Source organism: Sciurus carolinensis, chromosome X, assembly GCF_902686445.1.
Source record: "Sciurus carolinensis chromosome X, mSciCar1.2, whole genome shotgun sequence".
Classification (NCBI taxonomy): Eukaryota; Metazoa; Chordata; class Mammalia; order Rodentia; family Sciuridae; genus Sciurus; species Sciurus carolinensis.
In genome coordinates this window covers 42,601,063-42,616,069 of record NC_062232.1, presented here as the reverse complement: position 1 = coordinate 42,616,069, position 15,007 = coordinate 42,601,063, and the positions used below count along the sequence as shown (strand labels likewise).

Here is a 15,007-nt window from a genome sequence, read left to right as displayed (position 1 = left end):
CATAAATTAGCTTGTGACAATTATTTCACAATGTATACAGATATCAAAACACTGTGTTGTACATTGTGCCTCAATAAAGCTGGAAAGAAAAGAATGATGGAAGGTAAAAAAAAAGTTGATGTGAATACAATATAGTGATTAATAGAGATTGGGAAGGGTAGGGTGGGCAACAAATTAAGGGAGGTTGGATTTGATCAGTGCATGCTGTATTCATGTGTGGAATATCAAACTGAACCCTTTTAGTATGTTCTATTAAGACAGGTTGATCAAAATTTAAAAGTGATTTTAAAGAAAAGAATGAGTTGTTCCTCAAATTATAAAATATTTGACAAAATTCCTTTTTAGATAAAACTAGATTATTCTTTTCATTTTGAAAAGAATGATTTCTAATTATAAGCTTATGTGAGTTTGTATAAGTTAGATCATATAAGAATGATGGAAATAGAAAGTTATCTCTATACAACACGCACGGTAGAAATTGAATGGGGAAGAATCATCAATGGATACTAAAACTAGTGAGTGAAAAATTGGCATCACATGCATGGCTAAGGTTCCAAGAAGAGAGTCTAAGCTATTCAGGCTCATCTTTGAGGTTTTTCTTCAATGTGATCCCAACCTACACTCATTTGTCTGGTCCCCTTTGGTCCTCCAGTCCAATCTCTCCATATCCTTCACTTGTCCCTCTCCACACAAAACCAAAGTTAATTAACTCCCTATGTATATGAGTCATTTGTAGCTTGGTGCTATGGCAGAGATAGAGAAAGTTGGGGCCAAGCCCCAAATTCAAAGGCCATCCAACTCCATCCCTGTTCTCATCCTACTGTCTCATCTCCACTAGGACATTCAACCAACCATCCAGGGAACTTCCCAGGACTCTGCTGGACACATTATTTTGACAATATAGGGACCCATAGGTGTCTTGTCCTTGAAGTGCACAGACACTGGCCAAAAATATTCATGACTCCAGCACAACCGTAGAGATGGCTGGGAAATATAGGAGAATGCATAAAAATTCAGTTATTCCAAAATATTTTATTCCCTCATCGACTTTTATGGATAAATAAACTGTCACTCAGAGAGGGGAAGAAACTTGCTTAAAGTCACACCATTGAAAAAATGTGGAATTGGAACCTAGGACTCTCTTTTTCTTGCCAATGTAAATAAATTTTATTAGAAAGATGTCAGAAGCTCACAGAATTGGAGAAAGACCAAAGAAAGTAACTTGAGAACTGAATAGGAACAAAACAGAGACAGGAACAGTCTGATCAGGATGCTGCCCTGGGGGTAAAATCATATAAACCATTTTTTTTCACTCTTGTGTCAATCATTGAAGTTTCAAAGTCCAAGGAGAGAGCATGTGATTGACTAAGAGTAGGTTGCATGTCTGCCCCTTGGCAATTCCAGGGGGAATAATCTGATTTACTCTGTCTCAATAGGGGTAGACAAACATCCGGGCATGCCATCTCACAAAGGCCAAGTATTGGTTTTCTATTAATGCATAACAAATGACCACAAACTGGGTAGCTAAAACAACATCCATTTATTACCCTTTGGTTAGTGTAGGTCAGGCATGGCTTGGTTGGGTTCTCTGTCCAGGCAAGACTGAAATCAATGGGTTGGTAGGGCTGTATTCCTTTCTGGAGTCTTTGGAGAAGAATCTATTTCCAATTTAATTAAAATTGCTGTAACTCCTGTCCCTGCAGCTGTAGGTCTGAAGTCCTGGTTTCTTTGTTGTTTATCAACTAGAGGCCTCTCTTAGCTCACAGAGGCCACACATATTCTTTGCCTTGTAGCTCCCTCCATCTTCAAATTCAGGAATGGAAAAATTCCATGCATAAAATTTCTCACTTTTCAAACATCTCTTGCCAAGAAAACTAGAGCCCCTGTAAAAGTTTCACTTGACTAGTCAGGCCCACCCAGGATGATCTCCCTATTATAAGGAATCTCTCTCTCTCTCTCTCTCTCTCTCTCTCTCTCTCTCTCTCTCTCTCCACATGCGCGTGCACACACACACACACACACACAAATTTTAAATATTTCTTTTACAGAAAACAGTGAATCAAAATAAGACCACTAAAATTGGTAAAATATTGGTATCTAATCTAAAGTCCTTATTCATATTTTGTCAATTGTACAAATCACAACAGAATTTCGTGAACAGGGAAGCAACAGACTTAAATCTAGTCTGGGGCGTGAATACAGCAGAAGTCTGCTCTTTTACTGCTGAAGACCACAGTGGGGTGTAGTCCACAGGGATTGATCTAAGGGGTCTTCCACAGGCATTAGGCCTCCTCTGCTAGCCCCAGGTTGCAAGGATGCATGCTCCTTCTTTTTCAGTTTCCCTAGAACTCCCTAGTGACTTACATGCCTCTGGTATTGCTGTAACCATATTGTCCTCTTAAATAAACTTTTCCTGGGTCTGATCACCCAAAGCAGTGACCCAGGACTCTTAACTCTTCTGCACCTAGCATAGCTTTGAGGATCCACAGAGCTCCATCAGTCTTGCATAGATTAGATCACTGTCTCACAGGCTATATGAGTTGAAGGAGACCAGAGAGATGCACTCTCATCTCTTTCCCCATGTACAAATGAAAAACTGAAGCCCAGACAACTTGGATAGTTCAGGGTAGAACTGGGAGGATGTTCCATTGGCACCTCTTAGGCCTGACATCTTAATGTATATTACACAGATCATCTGAATTCTCCTCCCTACAGGCAGACAGTCTGCACACAGTATAGATTGGGATGTGGGTGGTGATGGTAGGCAGGAATGCAACTTCAGGAATGACTTGTGCTCACCTTGTTGGCTTACAGATGCATGATTTGTTCTTTTCTGAGGCCGCAAAGTGGAATGCAACTACATGAATGCGAAGGATATGAATACATACTGAGGGAAGCCTGAGGTAAGTGGGGGAGACTCCACATTCAAGCCTGCTGTGGACATAGCAGGTGGTGAATGCACCCTCCCCCACAGAAAGGCTGTCTCAATTCCAAAGACTTCAGGTGCTTCATATCACTGAGAGGAAAACCCCAGAAATGCAGGAACCACAGCACAGGCCTGAGTCACCAGAAACAAGACTAGGACAATTTGTGCTTTAAAGGCCTCCAGCTGAATCCCTCAGGCCTTCTAGAGAAGAGGATCAGGACATAGACCTGGCTGAAAAAGAGGTCTAGCAGTGAGGACACAAGACAGGGGAGGGAGTAGGGTCATGTACTGACTGCTGGCTCATGCCTATTAATCAGGAGCCTTCACAGAATGGAAATCATCTGGGAGCCTGAGAAAGCCCTAAATATTGTCCTTGCCCATTACTGAGCTTTTTTCAATGGGTCAACTTGCCTTTGCTCATTTCCTACACCAGGAGCTCCTGCCCATGCCCTTGTCTGAACACCCAGATACCACCAAGCTTTTAAGGAAGTTGTGGTCTATGCATAATTTTATTCTCAGTGGGAGAGTCTTGCTTCCAGTACAGACCTTCAGTAATCAAGCCAGGCCCCTGTTCACAGTCACAGTGAAAGGTCATATAACCCTGCATGTAGCTTTGTCTTACTTTCTTAATCCTTGTTCTCTGCACAAAGCCTCCCCTTTCTCCCTGCAGGAAAGAAGAGGCCATTGTGAGGCCTCCTTCACTGTTCATAAAACCCAGTCTCTATGATGAAGCCTGGTCCTGTGGGGGTGAGGAATGATAAGGGTTTCCTAGAGGGATAGGCTGCTGGGCTGCATTCCCAGAGATGGGGAGGAGGCCTGGGCAATGTGGCTATGGTATATTTTTTTTTTTCTGATTTTGGCACGTGACTCATAGTGTTCTTACTCCTACTCGTCTCCATCCTGGAGATATTTCACTTCCCACATGGACAGTATAACCAACCTACTGACTCATCTCTCCCCTTCAACTCCTACTCTGAACCTTATCATTACCTGGAGCTCTCCCTCATTATTTCTTTTCTCTCAATATCACTCCAGGACGTGTAGCAACGTATCTCCACGTTTTGTGATATTTATTGAATAAACTATACTACTCTTGGGTCTCTTGTGTACAATGATCCTTCCTTTGGTTCCCACTCCATTAGCTGGATCCTCCTGCATTTCCTCCTGTTGAAAGCTGATCTGCCCTTCAAGTTAGAGCTGATGTCCCCTCCTATTAAATGTTGATCTCTCCCTGAATATGGAAAACAGAAAAAAGAAAAATGGAGCACATCTAATTCACTTTGCAATTTCAACGTTTATTTCTGATACCAAAACTTGACAGCACACAAGGAAAAAAAAGCAACAGACAGGAACAGCAAATAAATTTATCTTGCATGCCACTTTCAGTCAACAGGATGTGGCTCTCTAGATAGCTTGTGTTTAGAAGGAATCTGAGGCTTCAGCCTCACTCAGGGGAAAGACTATTGCAACTGATGAGCAATATCTGTGAACACAAGAAAGAAAAAGTAATAAACAATAAATTAAATATATCAAATAACAAATAACAAATATCAAACAGTGCTTTCCTATACTTTCATGATCTCCCCAACAAGGCTTTCCTACGAAACTTAGGTCACACAAATAAATACAACCCCATCAACCCTATATCCTCTGTGGTCTGCAAATTTCCAATCTAAAGTGATGTACCTACCTGAAATCTCACTCAACCCAGAAGAAACCAATGGCACCAAAGTTGGCAGCGAAGTTGGCACTGGCTGTACCACTGGGGCCAATAATGGGGCCAGCAAAGGTCTGAGGAAATCTGGAGCGGGCATTCTGGTGGTATCTGGCCCAGAAGGTAAAAGGGATTCTGGACCAGGGATCTCCAAAATCTCCTTCCTCATCCCAGGTCAGCAGCTCAAACTCAATGTCATCCCAGCTCCAGGGTCCAGATACAGCTTCATCTCCAATTCCCATGCGTGTTCTTGCTTCAGCCCGCGCCTCAGCCTCAGCTGCAGCAGCATCCAGAGCATCCAAAGCCTCATCTGCAGCCTCCATGAACTGTGCAGTCCAGTCACGAGGGTCTCTCTTCTGAACCTGACATAAAGAAAACCAAAGAAAAGCTATTTACAAATAACTAAAATATAGAGTTAACCTAATCGTCCATCAACAGATGAATGAATAAGGAGAAAGTGCTCTATATACATGATGGAATATTATTTCACCTTTATGAAGAAAGAAATCTGGCTATTTTTGACAACATGGATAAAGCTGGAGGACATTATGCTAAGTAAATAAGCTAGATATGTAAAGATGTATACTATATGTTACTCATATGCCAAATCTTAAAAAAAGTCAAAATCATACAAGTAAAATAGAATCGTGGTTGCCCAGGGTATGGGGTGGGATGGAGAATGGGGAGATATTGGTTAAGTGGTATGAATTTTGTTAGATAGGATGAATAATTTCTGGAGCTCTGTATAACATGATGACTATAGTTAATAATTATATATACATATGCAAATTGCTAAGAGCTGGTTTTAAACATGCTTACCACAAAAAATGGTAAGTATGTGAGGTGACAGTTAACTAGACTAGTTAGATTCATTTAACCATTCTACAATATATACATACATAAAACATAAAAGCATCACATTCTATCTCACAAATATGTACAATTTTTATTAGTCAATTTAAAAAAATGAAAAAACTTAATATTAAAAAAAAATCAGGCAACTCATAAATATATACAATTTTTGCCAATTATGCCTTAATAAAGCTTGGAAAAAATAAAAATATATTGAAAAGCCTGACAAAAAGAGAAAACAACACAAAATTCATAATGGTATTAGTTATATATTTGGCATCCAATATATATTAACCACCCAATTTTGTGTTATTGCTTACATAACAACAACAACATACCTAGGATCTCATTCCTGTTCTGGGCCTTTCCCAGTCACAGATACCTCATCCCTTAACCTATCAATTCGGGAACAGTTCCTCCATTACCTCTGCAATGAATCTCAAGACTTTCATCTTGCTAGTCTCATGGTAGGAACGCAGGCCCCAGAGGAACTCATACTCAGGAGGGTTGCTGTTGGGCACTCGTCTGTAGTCCAGGTATCTGAGAGAGCAAAAAATGTCTGTTGTCTTCTTACCCAGTGGTAGTCCACCAATGCATAATAACCTGATTTTGAAACTCCTGATTTCAGGTAGCAACTCTCTTACTATCAGACTTTCCTAAACACAATCAGGTTATTTACCCTTTAATCGTCAGACCTCTGAATTCCTGTGCCATGGTTCTATAGTAGGCAATCACTCAGAGGTGCAGGGCAGGCTTGTTTAGGGTCACATAAAGGACACTTATCTCACTCCTCTGCCAAAGCTTTAGCTCCAGGTTCTTGTAATCTTGTCAATGAGCCACAGATAGGCCCACTGCCATGATTACACAGCAGTATGAAAGTCTCTGCCTGCCTCAGGCTTAGAAATGTCTACCATGGGGATAGAGGACAGGTTTTACTTGTAAGACAACTGAGCTGTGGAAAATTCAACCTCAAGGAGTAAACTCCTGATTACAGATTCTGTGAGCTCATGTACAAGTATAGTTAAGAAATGAGTTTGGAGGGGCTTTCTGAGGCAAACCAGCAATGATCAGAATCATGACACTCAGAAAGACCCCTTAGGCATTACTTACTTTTGCTTTACAAACTCGTAAGTAAGAAGTTTTCTCAGATCTCCAAGGAGGGGATGTCTCACCCTGATAGTTAAAAAAAAAAAAAAAGAAAAGAAAGAAAACTATAATCAGAAAGTACTTGACTTTGCCCAAAGAAAAGCGAAGAGCTTCCCAGCACAAGGTCAGAGATGAGAAAAAAGGCAGAGAGTTCAGGACTATTTCCCCATCCACCCAGGTGATAACGTTGGGCTCTGTTCCTTCCCAAACCAAACCCCCCAGACCACCAGGTTAATGCAGTCCTGGGACCATCCTCTGTTGCCAAAGGATGATTCAAACAGGCAAGAGATGAGACAGCCCAATCATACCCAGGACGCAGTCCCATCTTGCGTAGTGCCTCCCAGAGGACAGCTGCAATGGGAGGCAAGAGGAGACAAGGCACGGAAAATGAGCATGAAAATCAGGCTGTAGCCAACCCCCAGCTGCAAGTCCAGCCACTCACCCTCACTGGCACGGTTGCCATTCATGAAGATGACACCCAGAATCACTAAGAGGAGACCCAGCTTGGGTGTGTCTTTGGTCCTAAAGAAATAGAAAAAGAACATTTTCAGCAAAGAGACCCCCCAACAGCTTACCCATCTAGCTTCCCCAATATTCATTAGTGAGGGGAGAGTCATACCCCAGCTCTGCCCATGACCTGCTATGTGACCCTGACCTATTTGAAATTCCCGGAAAAAAAGCATCACTGAGAAAGGCCATGTTCCACCTCCTCTCCCATCTTACGTTCCCAGTATGCCAGCCAGGGACTCAGGGGTACTGATGAGAATATACAGATGTTCTTCCTTGTCAATTTCCTTCAGCTGAATCCCAAATTTCTATAGGGGAAAGAAAACAAGACTATGAAATTATTAAAATTTAGTATAAGCTACCCAGAGGCTGTCACTCACCTCCCTGTGAGGCTGCCCTAAATTCCCGTAAGAACCCCATGAATCTTTGAAATTCAGACTTTCCCCATCATTCCTGTCCCTCAGAGCTGCCTTCTCACCTTCTCCAGGACAAAGCATGCCCGTTCAATGATTTCTGGGTAAACATCAGTGTATTCTCGGATGATATCTCTCAGCATTTCTGTAAGAAAGAAAAGGGAGCACCTGGGCTGAGCAGGGTCCAGAGAGCAGTAGCCCTTTTGCCAGGCTTGCTTAGGGTAGCACAGCTAATGTCCTCAAAGGTGGAAAATGAAAAACCAGCTATGAAGTTGAGGGGACATATAAACAAAGGGATGTCCATAAAGCATAGGAAGGAGGAGAGGGCAGATCTTTGGGAGGGGGTATTCGATGCCTACCTGAGCGCTTGATGGGCACCTTTGTGTAGTCTTTAAGCATCAGGTACTTGACCAACTTATTTGCCTGAGCAGAGTAAAGAAAATCACCAAAGTTAAAAGGTATTTGCAGAAAATTTGGTTGATTATAAATGGGAGGAGGACAACAACAACAAAAAAAAGAGCAAGAAAGAAGTGAGTGGGGAGGTATAGCTCTTACTCTTTCCTGAAGAAGGGCCACGTCTCGCGGTTGCGGGGCACCCGGGTTCTGTGAGGCACGCGAGTTGGGGGAGGGTCGCAGGTTCGGTGAGGGTCGCAGGTTCTGCCAGTCAGGTGGAATTGGCCAGTCGGCAGGGATCCAGTCAGGTGGCAGTGGCCAGTCAGTAGGAAGTGGCCAATCAGGTGGCAGTGGCCAATCAGGTGGTAGTGGCCAGTCAGGAGGGCCTTGCCAGTCTGGAGGGCCCTGCCAGCCGGGTGGGGTCTGCCATCCAGGTGGGGTCTGCCATCCAGGTGGATTCTGCCAGGCCAGTGGGTTTGGCCAGACAACTGGGCCAGGCCAGACAATGGGATTTGGCCAGATCACAGGGTTCTGCCAGATCACTGGGTTTGGCCAGATTACTGGATTCTGCCAAGCAACTGGGTTTTGCCAGGCTGGTGGGGTCTGCCTAGCTGGGGGGCTCTGACGTGCTGGTGGGGTCTGCCTGGCTGTCTGGTTTTGCCAGCCAGATGGATTCTGCCAAGCCAATGGGGTCTGCCAGAGCACATTAGGGGGTGCACCAGGTGGGTTCTGAGTGGTCACTGGAACTGGTGCAGACCTCCAGGTCCCTGCAGCCAGAGGGGCTCGCCTCTGATCCCCACTGCTGTTCTCTTCCACATTCAAGTTATTAATCTGCATCATCAAAGAGAAGAAAAGTCGAGGTGACTAGTTGGTCATATAACCTCACCCTATCTATTCCAGGAAGGTTCCCTAAACCCTCACCTATACTGACAACCTGACCCACTGGCCATTGGTCACCTTGAGCCTGGGGCTTGTCTTTCATGGTCTTCCAGGTAAGAATTTCATCTCTACACCAGCCAAAAGCAACCCAAGGTTGGAGGCTTAAGGCTTACTCTTCCTGGCTCTGCTTGTATCATTCTGAATGAATCGCTCAAGTCAATTCATCTTTCTGAGACTTAATTTCCTCCTCTGTAACACTAGAGTATGATCCCTAACTAGTGAGAGGTACTTTTGAGATTTAATGAGATAACCTATGTGAGTGGGCCTAGCTCAAGACCTAACATAGTGGCTGCTCTCAAAAGGTTAAATGACCTAACAGTGGCTGCTATCAAAATGCCCACGTATTATCTCCCATTAGTCTATGGACACTCATGAGGACAGAAATATTCACCTTAACATCCCTTTCAGTTTAGCCAGTATAGGCAATTACATACACTTTTGTCCATTAAAAAAAAAAAAAAAAACCTCAGAGAAGAGCGAGCACCCAAATCAAAGTGAAGCTAGCAGGCATCTCACCTTTCGAGTCCTTTTTCCCCGAATTATAGTCCGGGACTCCAGATTCTGAGCCTGGGAACCATCTGCAGATGTCTGCGCAGCTGCACCATCAGGTTCAGGGATACTTGGGTTTGTCTCTATGTCAGTTGGTGGGGCAGCCATTTTGGACTGGTTTACATTCTGGTTCTGGGTATCAGCTATAGGAGCCTTAGTGGTATCATTCCAAGCCTTGAAGGCTGTCTTGGACCGGTTGCTGGCCATTTCACTGGCATTAGGAGACTGAGAGAAATTGTAGGTAGGGTTTGGGCCCACCTTACTAGTGGTATTCTGGGCCTTAAAGGCCATCTCAGACTTGTTAGTAGCTAATTCACCTGTGGTTGCTGCCTGGGAAAAATCATAGGCAGCATTAGGGCCTTTTGGGGTGGCATTCTGAGACTTAAAGGCTGCCTTAGGGTGGGTGTTGGGCATCTCGTTGGCATTATGTGCCTGAGAGAAATCATAGACACCATTTGGGCCTTTTGTGGTGGCATTCTGGGCTTTAAAGGCTGTCTTAGGCCTAGCTGCAGCTGCTGAGACCTGAATGTCAGCCATCTCATTGGCAGTTGGGGGCTGTGAACTCTGGGGACTAGCATTCGGCATGCTGGCAGCTGCTGTGGCCTGGCTGGTAGGTGGAGCCTCTGATATCTGGATCGCCTCCATCAAGGTCTGCATAAGCAAGGCGCTGTCTTCCACAGAGGCCTCAGCCTGCAAAACACAGGGGGGAAAATTAAATCTCGGCCTCAGGAGCAGGAGGAGGGGGCACAGTGCAGCAGGGGAGCTGCAGGAGGTGGCTGGTGCAAAACCAGGGGGACTGGGACACACCTAGGGGGCAGACAAGGGTTGAAGTGGGGCGGGGCGGGTGAAAAAACGTGGGACGGGTGCAGGGGGGCGGGGGCAGAGGCAAGATGAGGGGGCGGGGCAGCGTGTAGAGCCGGCGCGAACCCGAGTGGGGCGGGGGCGCCCACCGAGGAGTGGGCTCAGGGAAACGCGAGTGGGGCTTGCCAAGGGGGCTCAGGCCGCGAGGCGGAGCGAGGAGTTGAGGAGGATGAGGGGGGTCACGCGGGGAGGGGAATGCGGGAGAAAGGGAGGGTGGGGGAGGGGGCGACAGACTGCTCCACACGCGTCAGGACTGTGGAAAAAAAATGGTTCCTTACCCAACCCGCATTCTCTGGGCAGATTGCCCTGACTACTAACAGGGTCTCCCCCTTCTCTGAGCAGGGACTGATGGCTGAAAAGGGCCACCCCACCCCCCTTCGATAAACGCTAGGAATTTGAAAGACGACGGAATCTAGGCACGAAAAGAGGGCAAAATCGGATCCTGGCGTGTGGGCGACCCGCGGGGCCCGAGGGCGGGGGGAGTGTCTGCCCGGGAAATGGTGGGGTGGGGAGCGGAGATCTCACCTGGAAGCCGAGGAGGCCCGCACCACAGTCCATTTTCTGAGCCATGGCTCCTGTCCCTCGGGCGAGAGCGGAGCCTGGGGGTTGTGGGAGAGGAGCGGGGCGTTATACCACTGAGGGCAGACACCGAGGGCCGAAATGGGGGGTGTGCGTGTGCGTGGTTTGATTGTGGGGGCGGAGGAGGGGCTGGATGTGAGGAGGCACGGAGCGGGAAAAGTGAGCGGGCGTCCCGATGGAGATTCTAAATCTCGAGAAGCTTGACAGGGAGAAGCTTCCAATCGGTTTTCGGGTTGGGCTGGGATTCGCGCTTGGGAAGTTGAATGGAGGGTTTCGAATCAGAAGGAATCGAATAACCGTACGGACCGCGATGGAGAAATCTGTGAGGATTCTGTGAGGAACGATGGCAGGGATTGGACAGGGGTTCAGAGAGCGAACGGGGTTCTAAATCAGGAAGGAACGGGTGGGGGATGTGAACGGGGGTTCAGGCAGTGGAGAGGGGTTCAGAATCCAGGGTAAAGGGGTCGGGATAAAAAATGGGGGGCCCGCACCAGGGGGCAGACGCCCTTTCTGGGGGCTAATCTCACCTTGCCTCAGGCCCCAACCCCAACCCCCTCGTTGCCTCCCTTCTTCACGACTCTGAGGAGCGGGATAGCTGTGCTGGGCTCTCAGCAGCCGCACTCTCTCCTTGTCCAGGAGAAAATGCCAGCGCGGCAGCTTAGACGACCCCGCCTCTTCGCCTAATATACCACCCACCGCCTCAGTACGCCGCGCGCATGCGCAACAGCTAACCGACCAAATAAGAGTCCCGCCCGCTTTCCCAACAAAAGCTTCGTCCTGGAGACTACGACGCGCATGTGCACTGGAAGAAGGCCCCGCCCCCTTGCCAACACACCACCCCACCACCAACCAGGTCGACAGTGTACAGCAGTTCCTCCCCTTCCTCTACATCCCCTCCCCCAACAGATGCGCTGTGCCTCTTGGTCCCACCCCTTGCCCCACACACCGGCCCCCTACCTTTTCCGCAATGCGTCTCTATTCTGCCCCTCCCCTATTCAAGGCCCCAGGGTCAGGTCGGAGTGCTTCTCTAACCCTCTGCATAGCACCGCTTAGATCTCTATAGAGGGTGTCTCTGTGGGGGGTCTCTAATTGCAACAAGTGCTAGGCCTCCCCTGGAGTTCATTTACTTTGCAACCCTGGAAAGGGAAAGGCCAGAGGACACACTGTTAAAAGAGGTGGTAAAGTATATGCCCGCCACGTGATTTTACATGTTCCCCCTCACTAGCTCCCAGACTCAGAACATTAGCTTCCCTCCTGCCTTTCTGCAGCTCCAGCCATGAAAACATTTTGTGAGGGGAAGGGGAGTGGGCAGAGAAAAGCACAGCTTGTACCTCACAGCAGTATCAGTGCAGTGCTCTGGCTTGTTTTCCTGACATAGCAGCCCTGGAAGGTGGATGGCAGCCTCCCCATTTTACAGACCAGGGAAGCTGAGGCACACAGTGCAGGAACCACACAAGGCCACAGAGCCAGTAAACAGAAAATGCAAAATCTGGGTCTGGGTCTTCCCAAATGCAAAGCCGCTGTTCTGCTTATGCTGGCCTGGGGACCAAGGCACTCGTCCCTCCTCCATTTGAGCAACACAACACTCCCACCCTACATCTGCCCCAAACAAGCAAGGGTTGGGTTCTAAGAGGCTTAAGCATTCAGGACCCAGAACCCTGCCTGCTCTATGTGTGTCCATTCCAGTGTGGGACTTGATCCTTGGGGTCTGCTCTGTTCCCACTGTCAAGACTCTTTCCTGTGAGTGACACCATCACAGTGCCCCCAAGGTCTTCCTGGTGCCCGCTGGAACACACAGGACAGGCGCCTGTGTGTCTGTGCCATGGCAAACCCTGCTTCAGAATCCATGTCCGCCTGCTTTCTTGCAGGCCTGAGGCCTGGGGCAGCTGTGGTCTTGCAGAAAGAAGCTGGGCCGGGCTTCAGCATTCCAGAGGTGGAGTGCCTGGCTTCTCTGTCCCTGGCAATGTGAACCCTTTGGGTCACTTGACTTCTCTGAGCCTGGTTTCTCAAAATGCAGAGTGGGAAGCACAGTCATTGGGGTCCTGCTCAAGGACACACAGGCTGCTCTGCTTCCAGGATGGCTGGAGACACTCAAAAAGGCAAAAAACAAAACAAAACAAAAAAACAAAACAAAACGTAGACACCTGTGAGGTGACTCAAACCGAACTGAACCTTTGCCAGAATCCAAGGCAGATCTTTGTGCGCTTTCCATTTGTTCTGGCATCAGCTCCTGCCAGGAGCCTGCATATGAAAGGAAGCTAATGCTAGGAAGGACTGCAGCATTTGGTCCCCAAGGGCCAACATCAATTCTGCCTGGCTGGATGACTTTCCTCATCTGTTGCATAGCAACCTTCCCTGTCAGCTGCCTGTTTTTCCTCAGCACTTCCTCTGTAAAGTGTCTGCAGTGGGACGTGATCAGACTCAGGAAAGGAGATCTGAAACACCATTTTATTTGCTATCTGCTTCCATATCTGTTATCTCCAGTCTTGACTTGGCCTATGAATTCTAGATCTGTAATCCAACTGCCTGCCTCACTTCTCCAATTGGATGCCTCTGGTATACTCAAAATTAACAGGTCTTAAACTGACTCCTTTGTATATATCTTCCTCCCCACCATCTCCTCTAGCTGTACCCTTCTCTCTACAGTAGAATATAAGCTGCTTAGAGAGAGAGATTGTTGTCTATTTTATTCATTTTTGCATTCCCAGCACCTACAACAATGCCTGACACATTTTATTTGCTCAATAAATATTCATTTGATGAATGAATGAATCATGCTATCCACCGTGCTGCTAAAGCAAGAAACCCGAGAGACATTTTTCCTGTGATAAATTAACTTATTTTTCATTATACAAATACTGCATTGTCATCATAGAATTAATGCATTCATAATTAAACTTCAAAAATTATCTAAATATTTTAGATATTATGTAAAACATCACTAAATCTGACCACCTTGAGAAAGTTACTAAGATTTTATGCCACCTTTTTATATACCACTTTATGCATACACACATATCTTACATCAAAAGGATTATAGAAATGCCATTAATATTTTAAATTGAATTCCTCTGCTAACTGCTTCCATTCTTCTTTCATTTCTACCTTCACCTGCCATACATACATTAAGGCCACTTTTCCATCCATCCTCAAATAGTCATGTTTTATTGTTTTAGAAGAACTGATATTTCATAAACTTTTATGCATCTGATTTATCTCATTTAACAACAATGTACCTCTGACTCATTCTTTTAAATGGCTGCATAATATTCCACAATAGAGATGAACCAGAATGCATTCAAATTTCTACTCACAGACATTCATTTTAGTTACAGGGTTTTGAGGAGGAGGGGCATCTACAAACGACATTGACATCAAGATACCTGTATACATATTCCCATTTTAATGCTTACTTCATTTTATTTCTATGACATCACATGCCCAAAAGTAAGGTTGGCATACTCTATAGTCCTTCATATTATAAGACCTTTCCAAATTTTTCCTAGTCTGATGCGTATTTATTGACATTCTTGTGACTTTAGTTTATATTTCTGAGAAGTAATGTGGCAGAACCCCATGTTATACAGTAATGGACATATTAGATTTCTTTAGCAAAATGTGTGTGCAAGTCTTTTATCTATTTTTTATTTGATAGTCTGTCTTTTTCTTGTTGATTTTTAGAAGGTTTTTTTTTGGGGGGGGTACTGAGGATAGGACCCAAGGGTACTGTGACACTAAGCTATGTCCCTAGCACCTCCTCTCTTTTATTTGGTTTTTTTTTTTCTTCAGTACTAGGGATTGAACCCAGAGTTTCATGCATGCTACGTAAGCACCCTGCTACTGGGCTATTTCCCCAATCCACTTTTTACTTCTTATTTTGAAATAGGGTCTCACTACATTGCCTGGGCTGACTTGAAACTTGCAATCCTCCTGCCTCTGCCTCAGGAGTCACTAGGATTAGAGGAGAATGCCACCATGCCCGACCTTAGGAATTCTTTATACAGTCCTACAGATCTTATTGAAAACTCTTGGGGCCAAATATATTTTTAAAATTTCAGTAAGCTAATACAAACGTATATAATTTACATTACACAACAGTTGCTACAGCAAATGCCACAAACGTCAAAT

At 45.8% G+C, this 15,007-nt stretch overlaps 1 protein-coding gene across 2 annotated transcripts in view; it reads right to left on the bottom strand.

The window, feature by feature from the left end:
* Window positions 1-4,200: 4,200 nt before the first annotated feature.
* Maged1 (MAGE family member D1) overlaps window positions 4,201-15,007 on the bottom strand; it is a 102,205-nt gene continuing 91,398 nt past the window's right edge. The window contains exons 1-13 of one of the 2 annotated variants that reach the window (XM_047536386.1): window positions 11,407-11,559; window positions 10,826-10,899; window positions 9,407-10,129; window positions 8,114-8,782; window positions 7,918-7,981; window positions 7,624-7,703; window positions 7,362-7,453; window positions 7,081-7,160; window positions 6,947-6,989; window positions 6,603-6,665; window positions 5,918-6,032; window positions 4,617-5,002; window positions 4,201-4,409 (exon numbers count right to left, since the gene is read on the bottom strand). In XM_047536386.1, coding sequence (XP_047392342.1) covers window positions 4,625-5,002; window positions 5,918-6,032; window positions 6,603-6,665; window positions 6,947-6,989; window positions 7,081-7,160; window positions 7,362-7,453; window positions 7,624-7,703; window positions 7,918-7,981; window positions 8,114-8,782; window positions 9,407-10,129; window positions 10,826-10,870 — 2,352 coding nt within the window. In that variant the 5' untranslated portion in view covers window positions 10,871-10,899; window positions 11,407-11,559 and the 3' untranslated portion in view covers window positions 4,201-4,409; window positions 4,617-4,624. Of the gene's footprint in view, window positions 4,410-4,616; window positions 5,003-5,917; window positions 6,033-6,602; window positions 6,666-6,946; window positions 6,990-7,080; window positions 7,161-7,361; window positions 7,454-7,623; window positions 7,704-7,917; window positions 7,982-8,113; window positions 8,783-9,406; window positions 10,130-10,825; window positions 10,900-11,406; window positions 11,560-15,007 lie in introns of those variants that run through there. The other variant, XM_047536387.1, reaches the window with a different exon arrangement.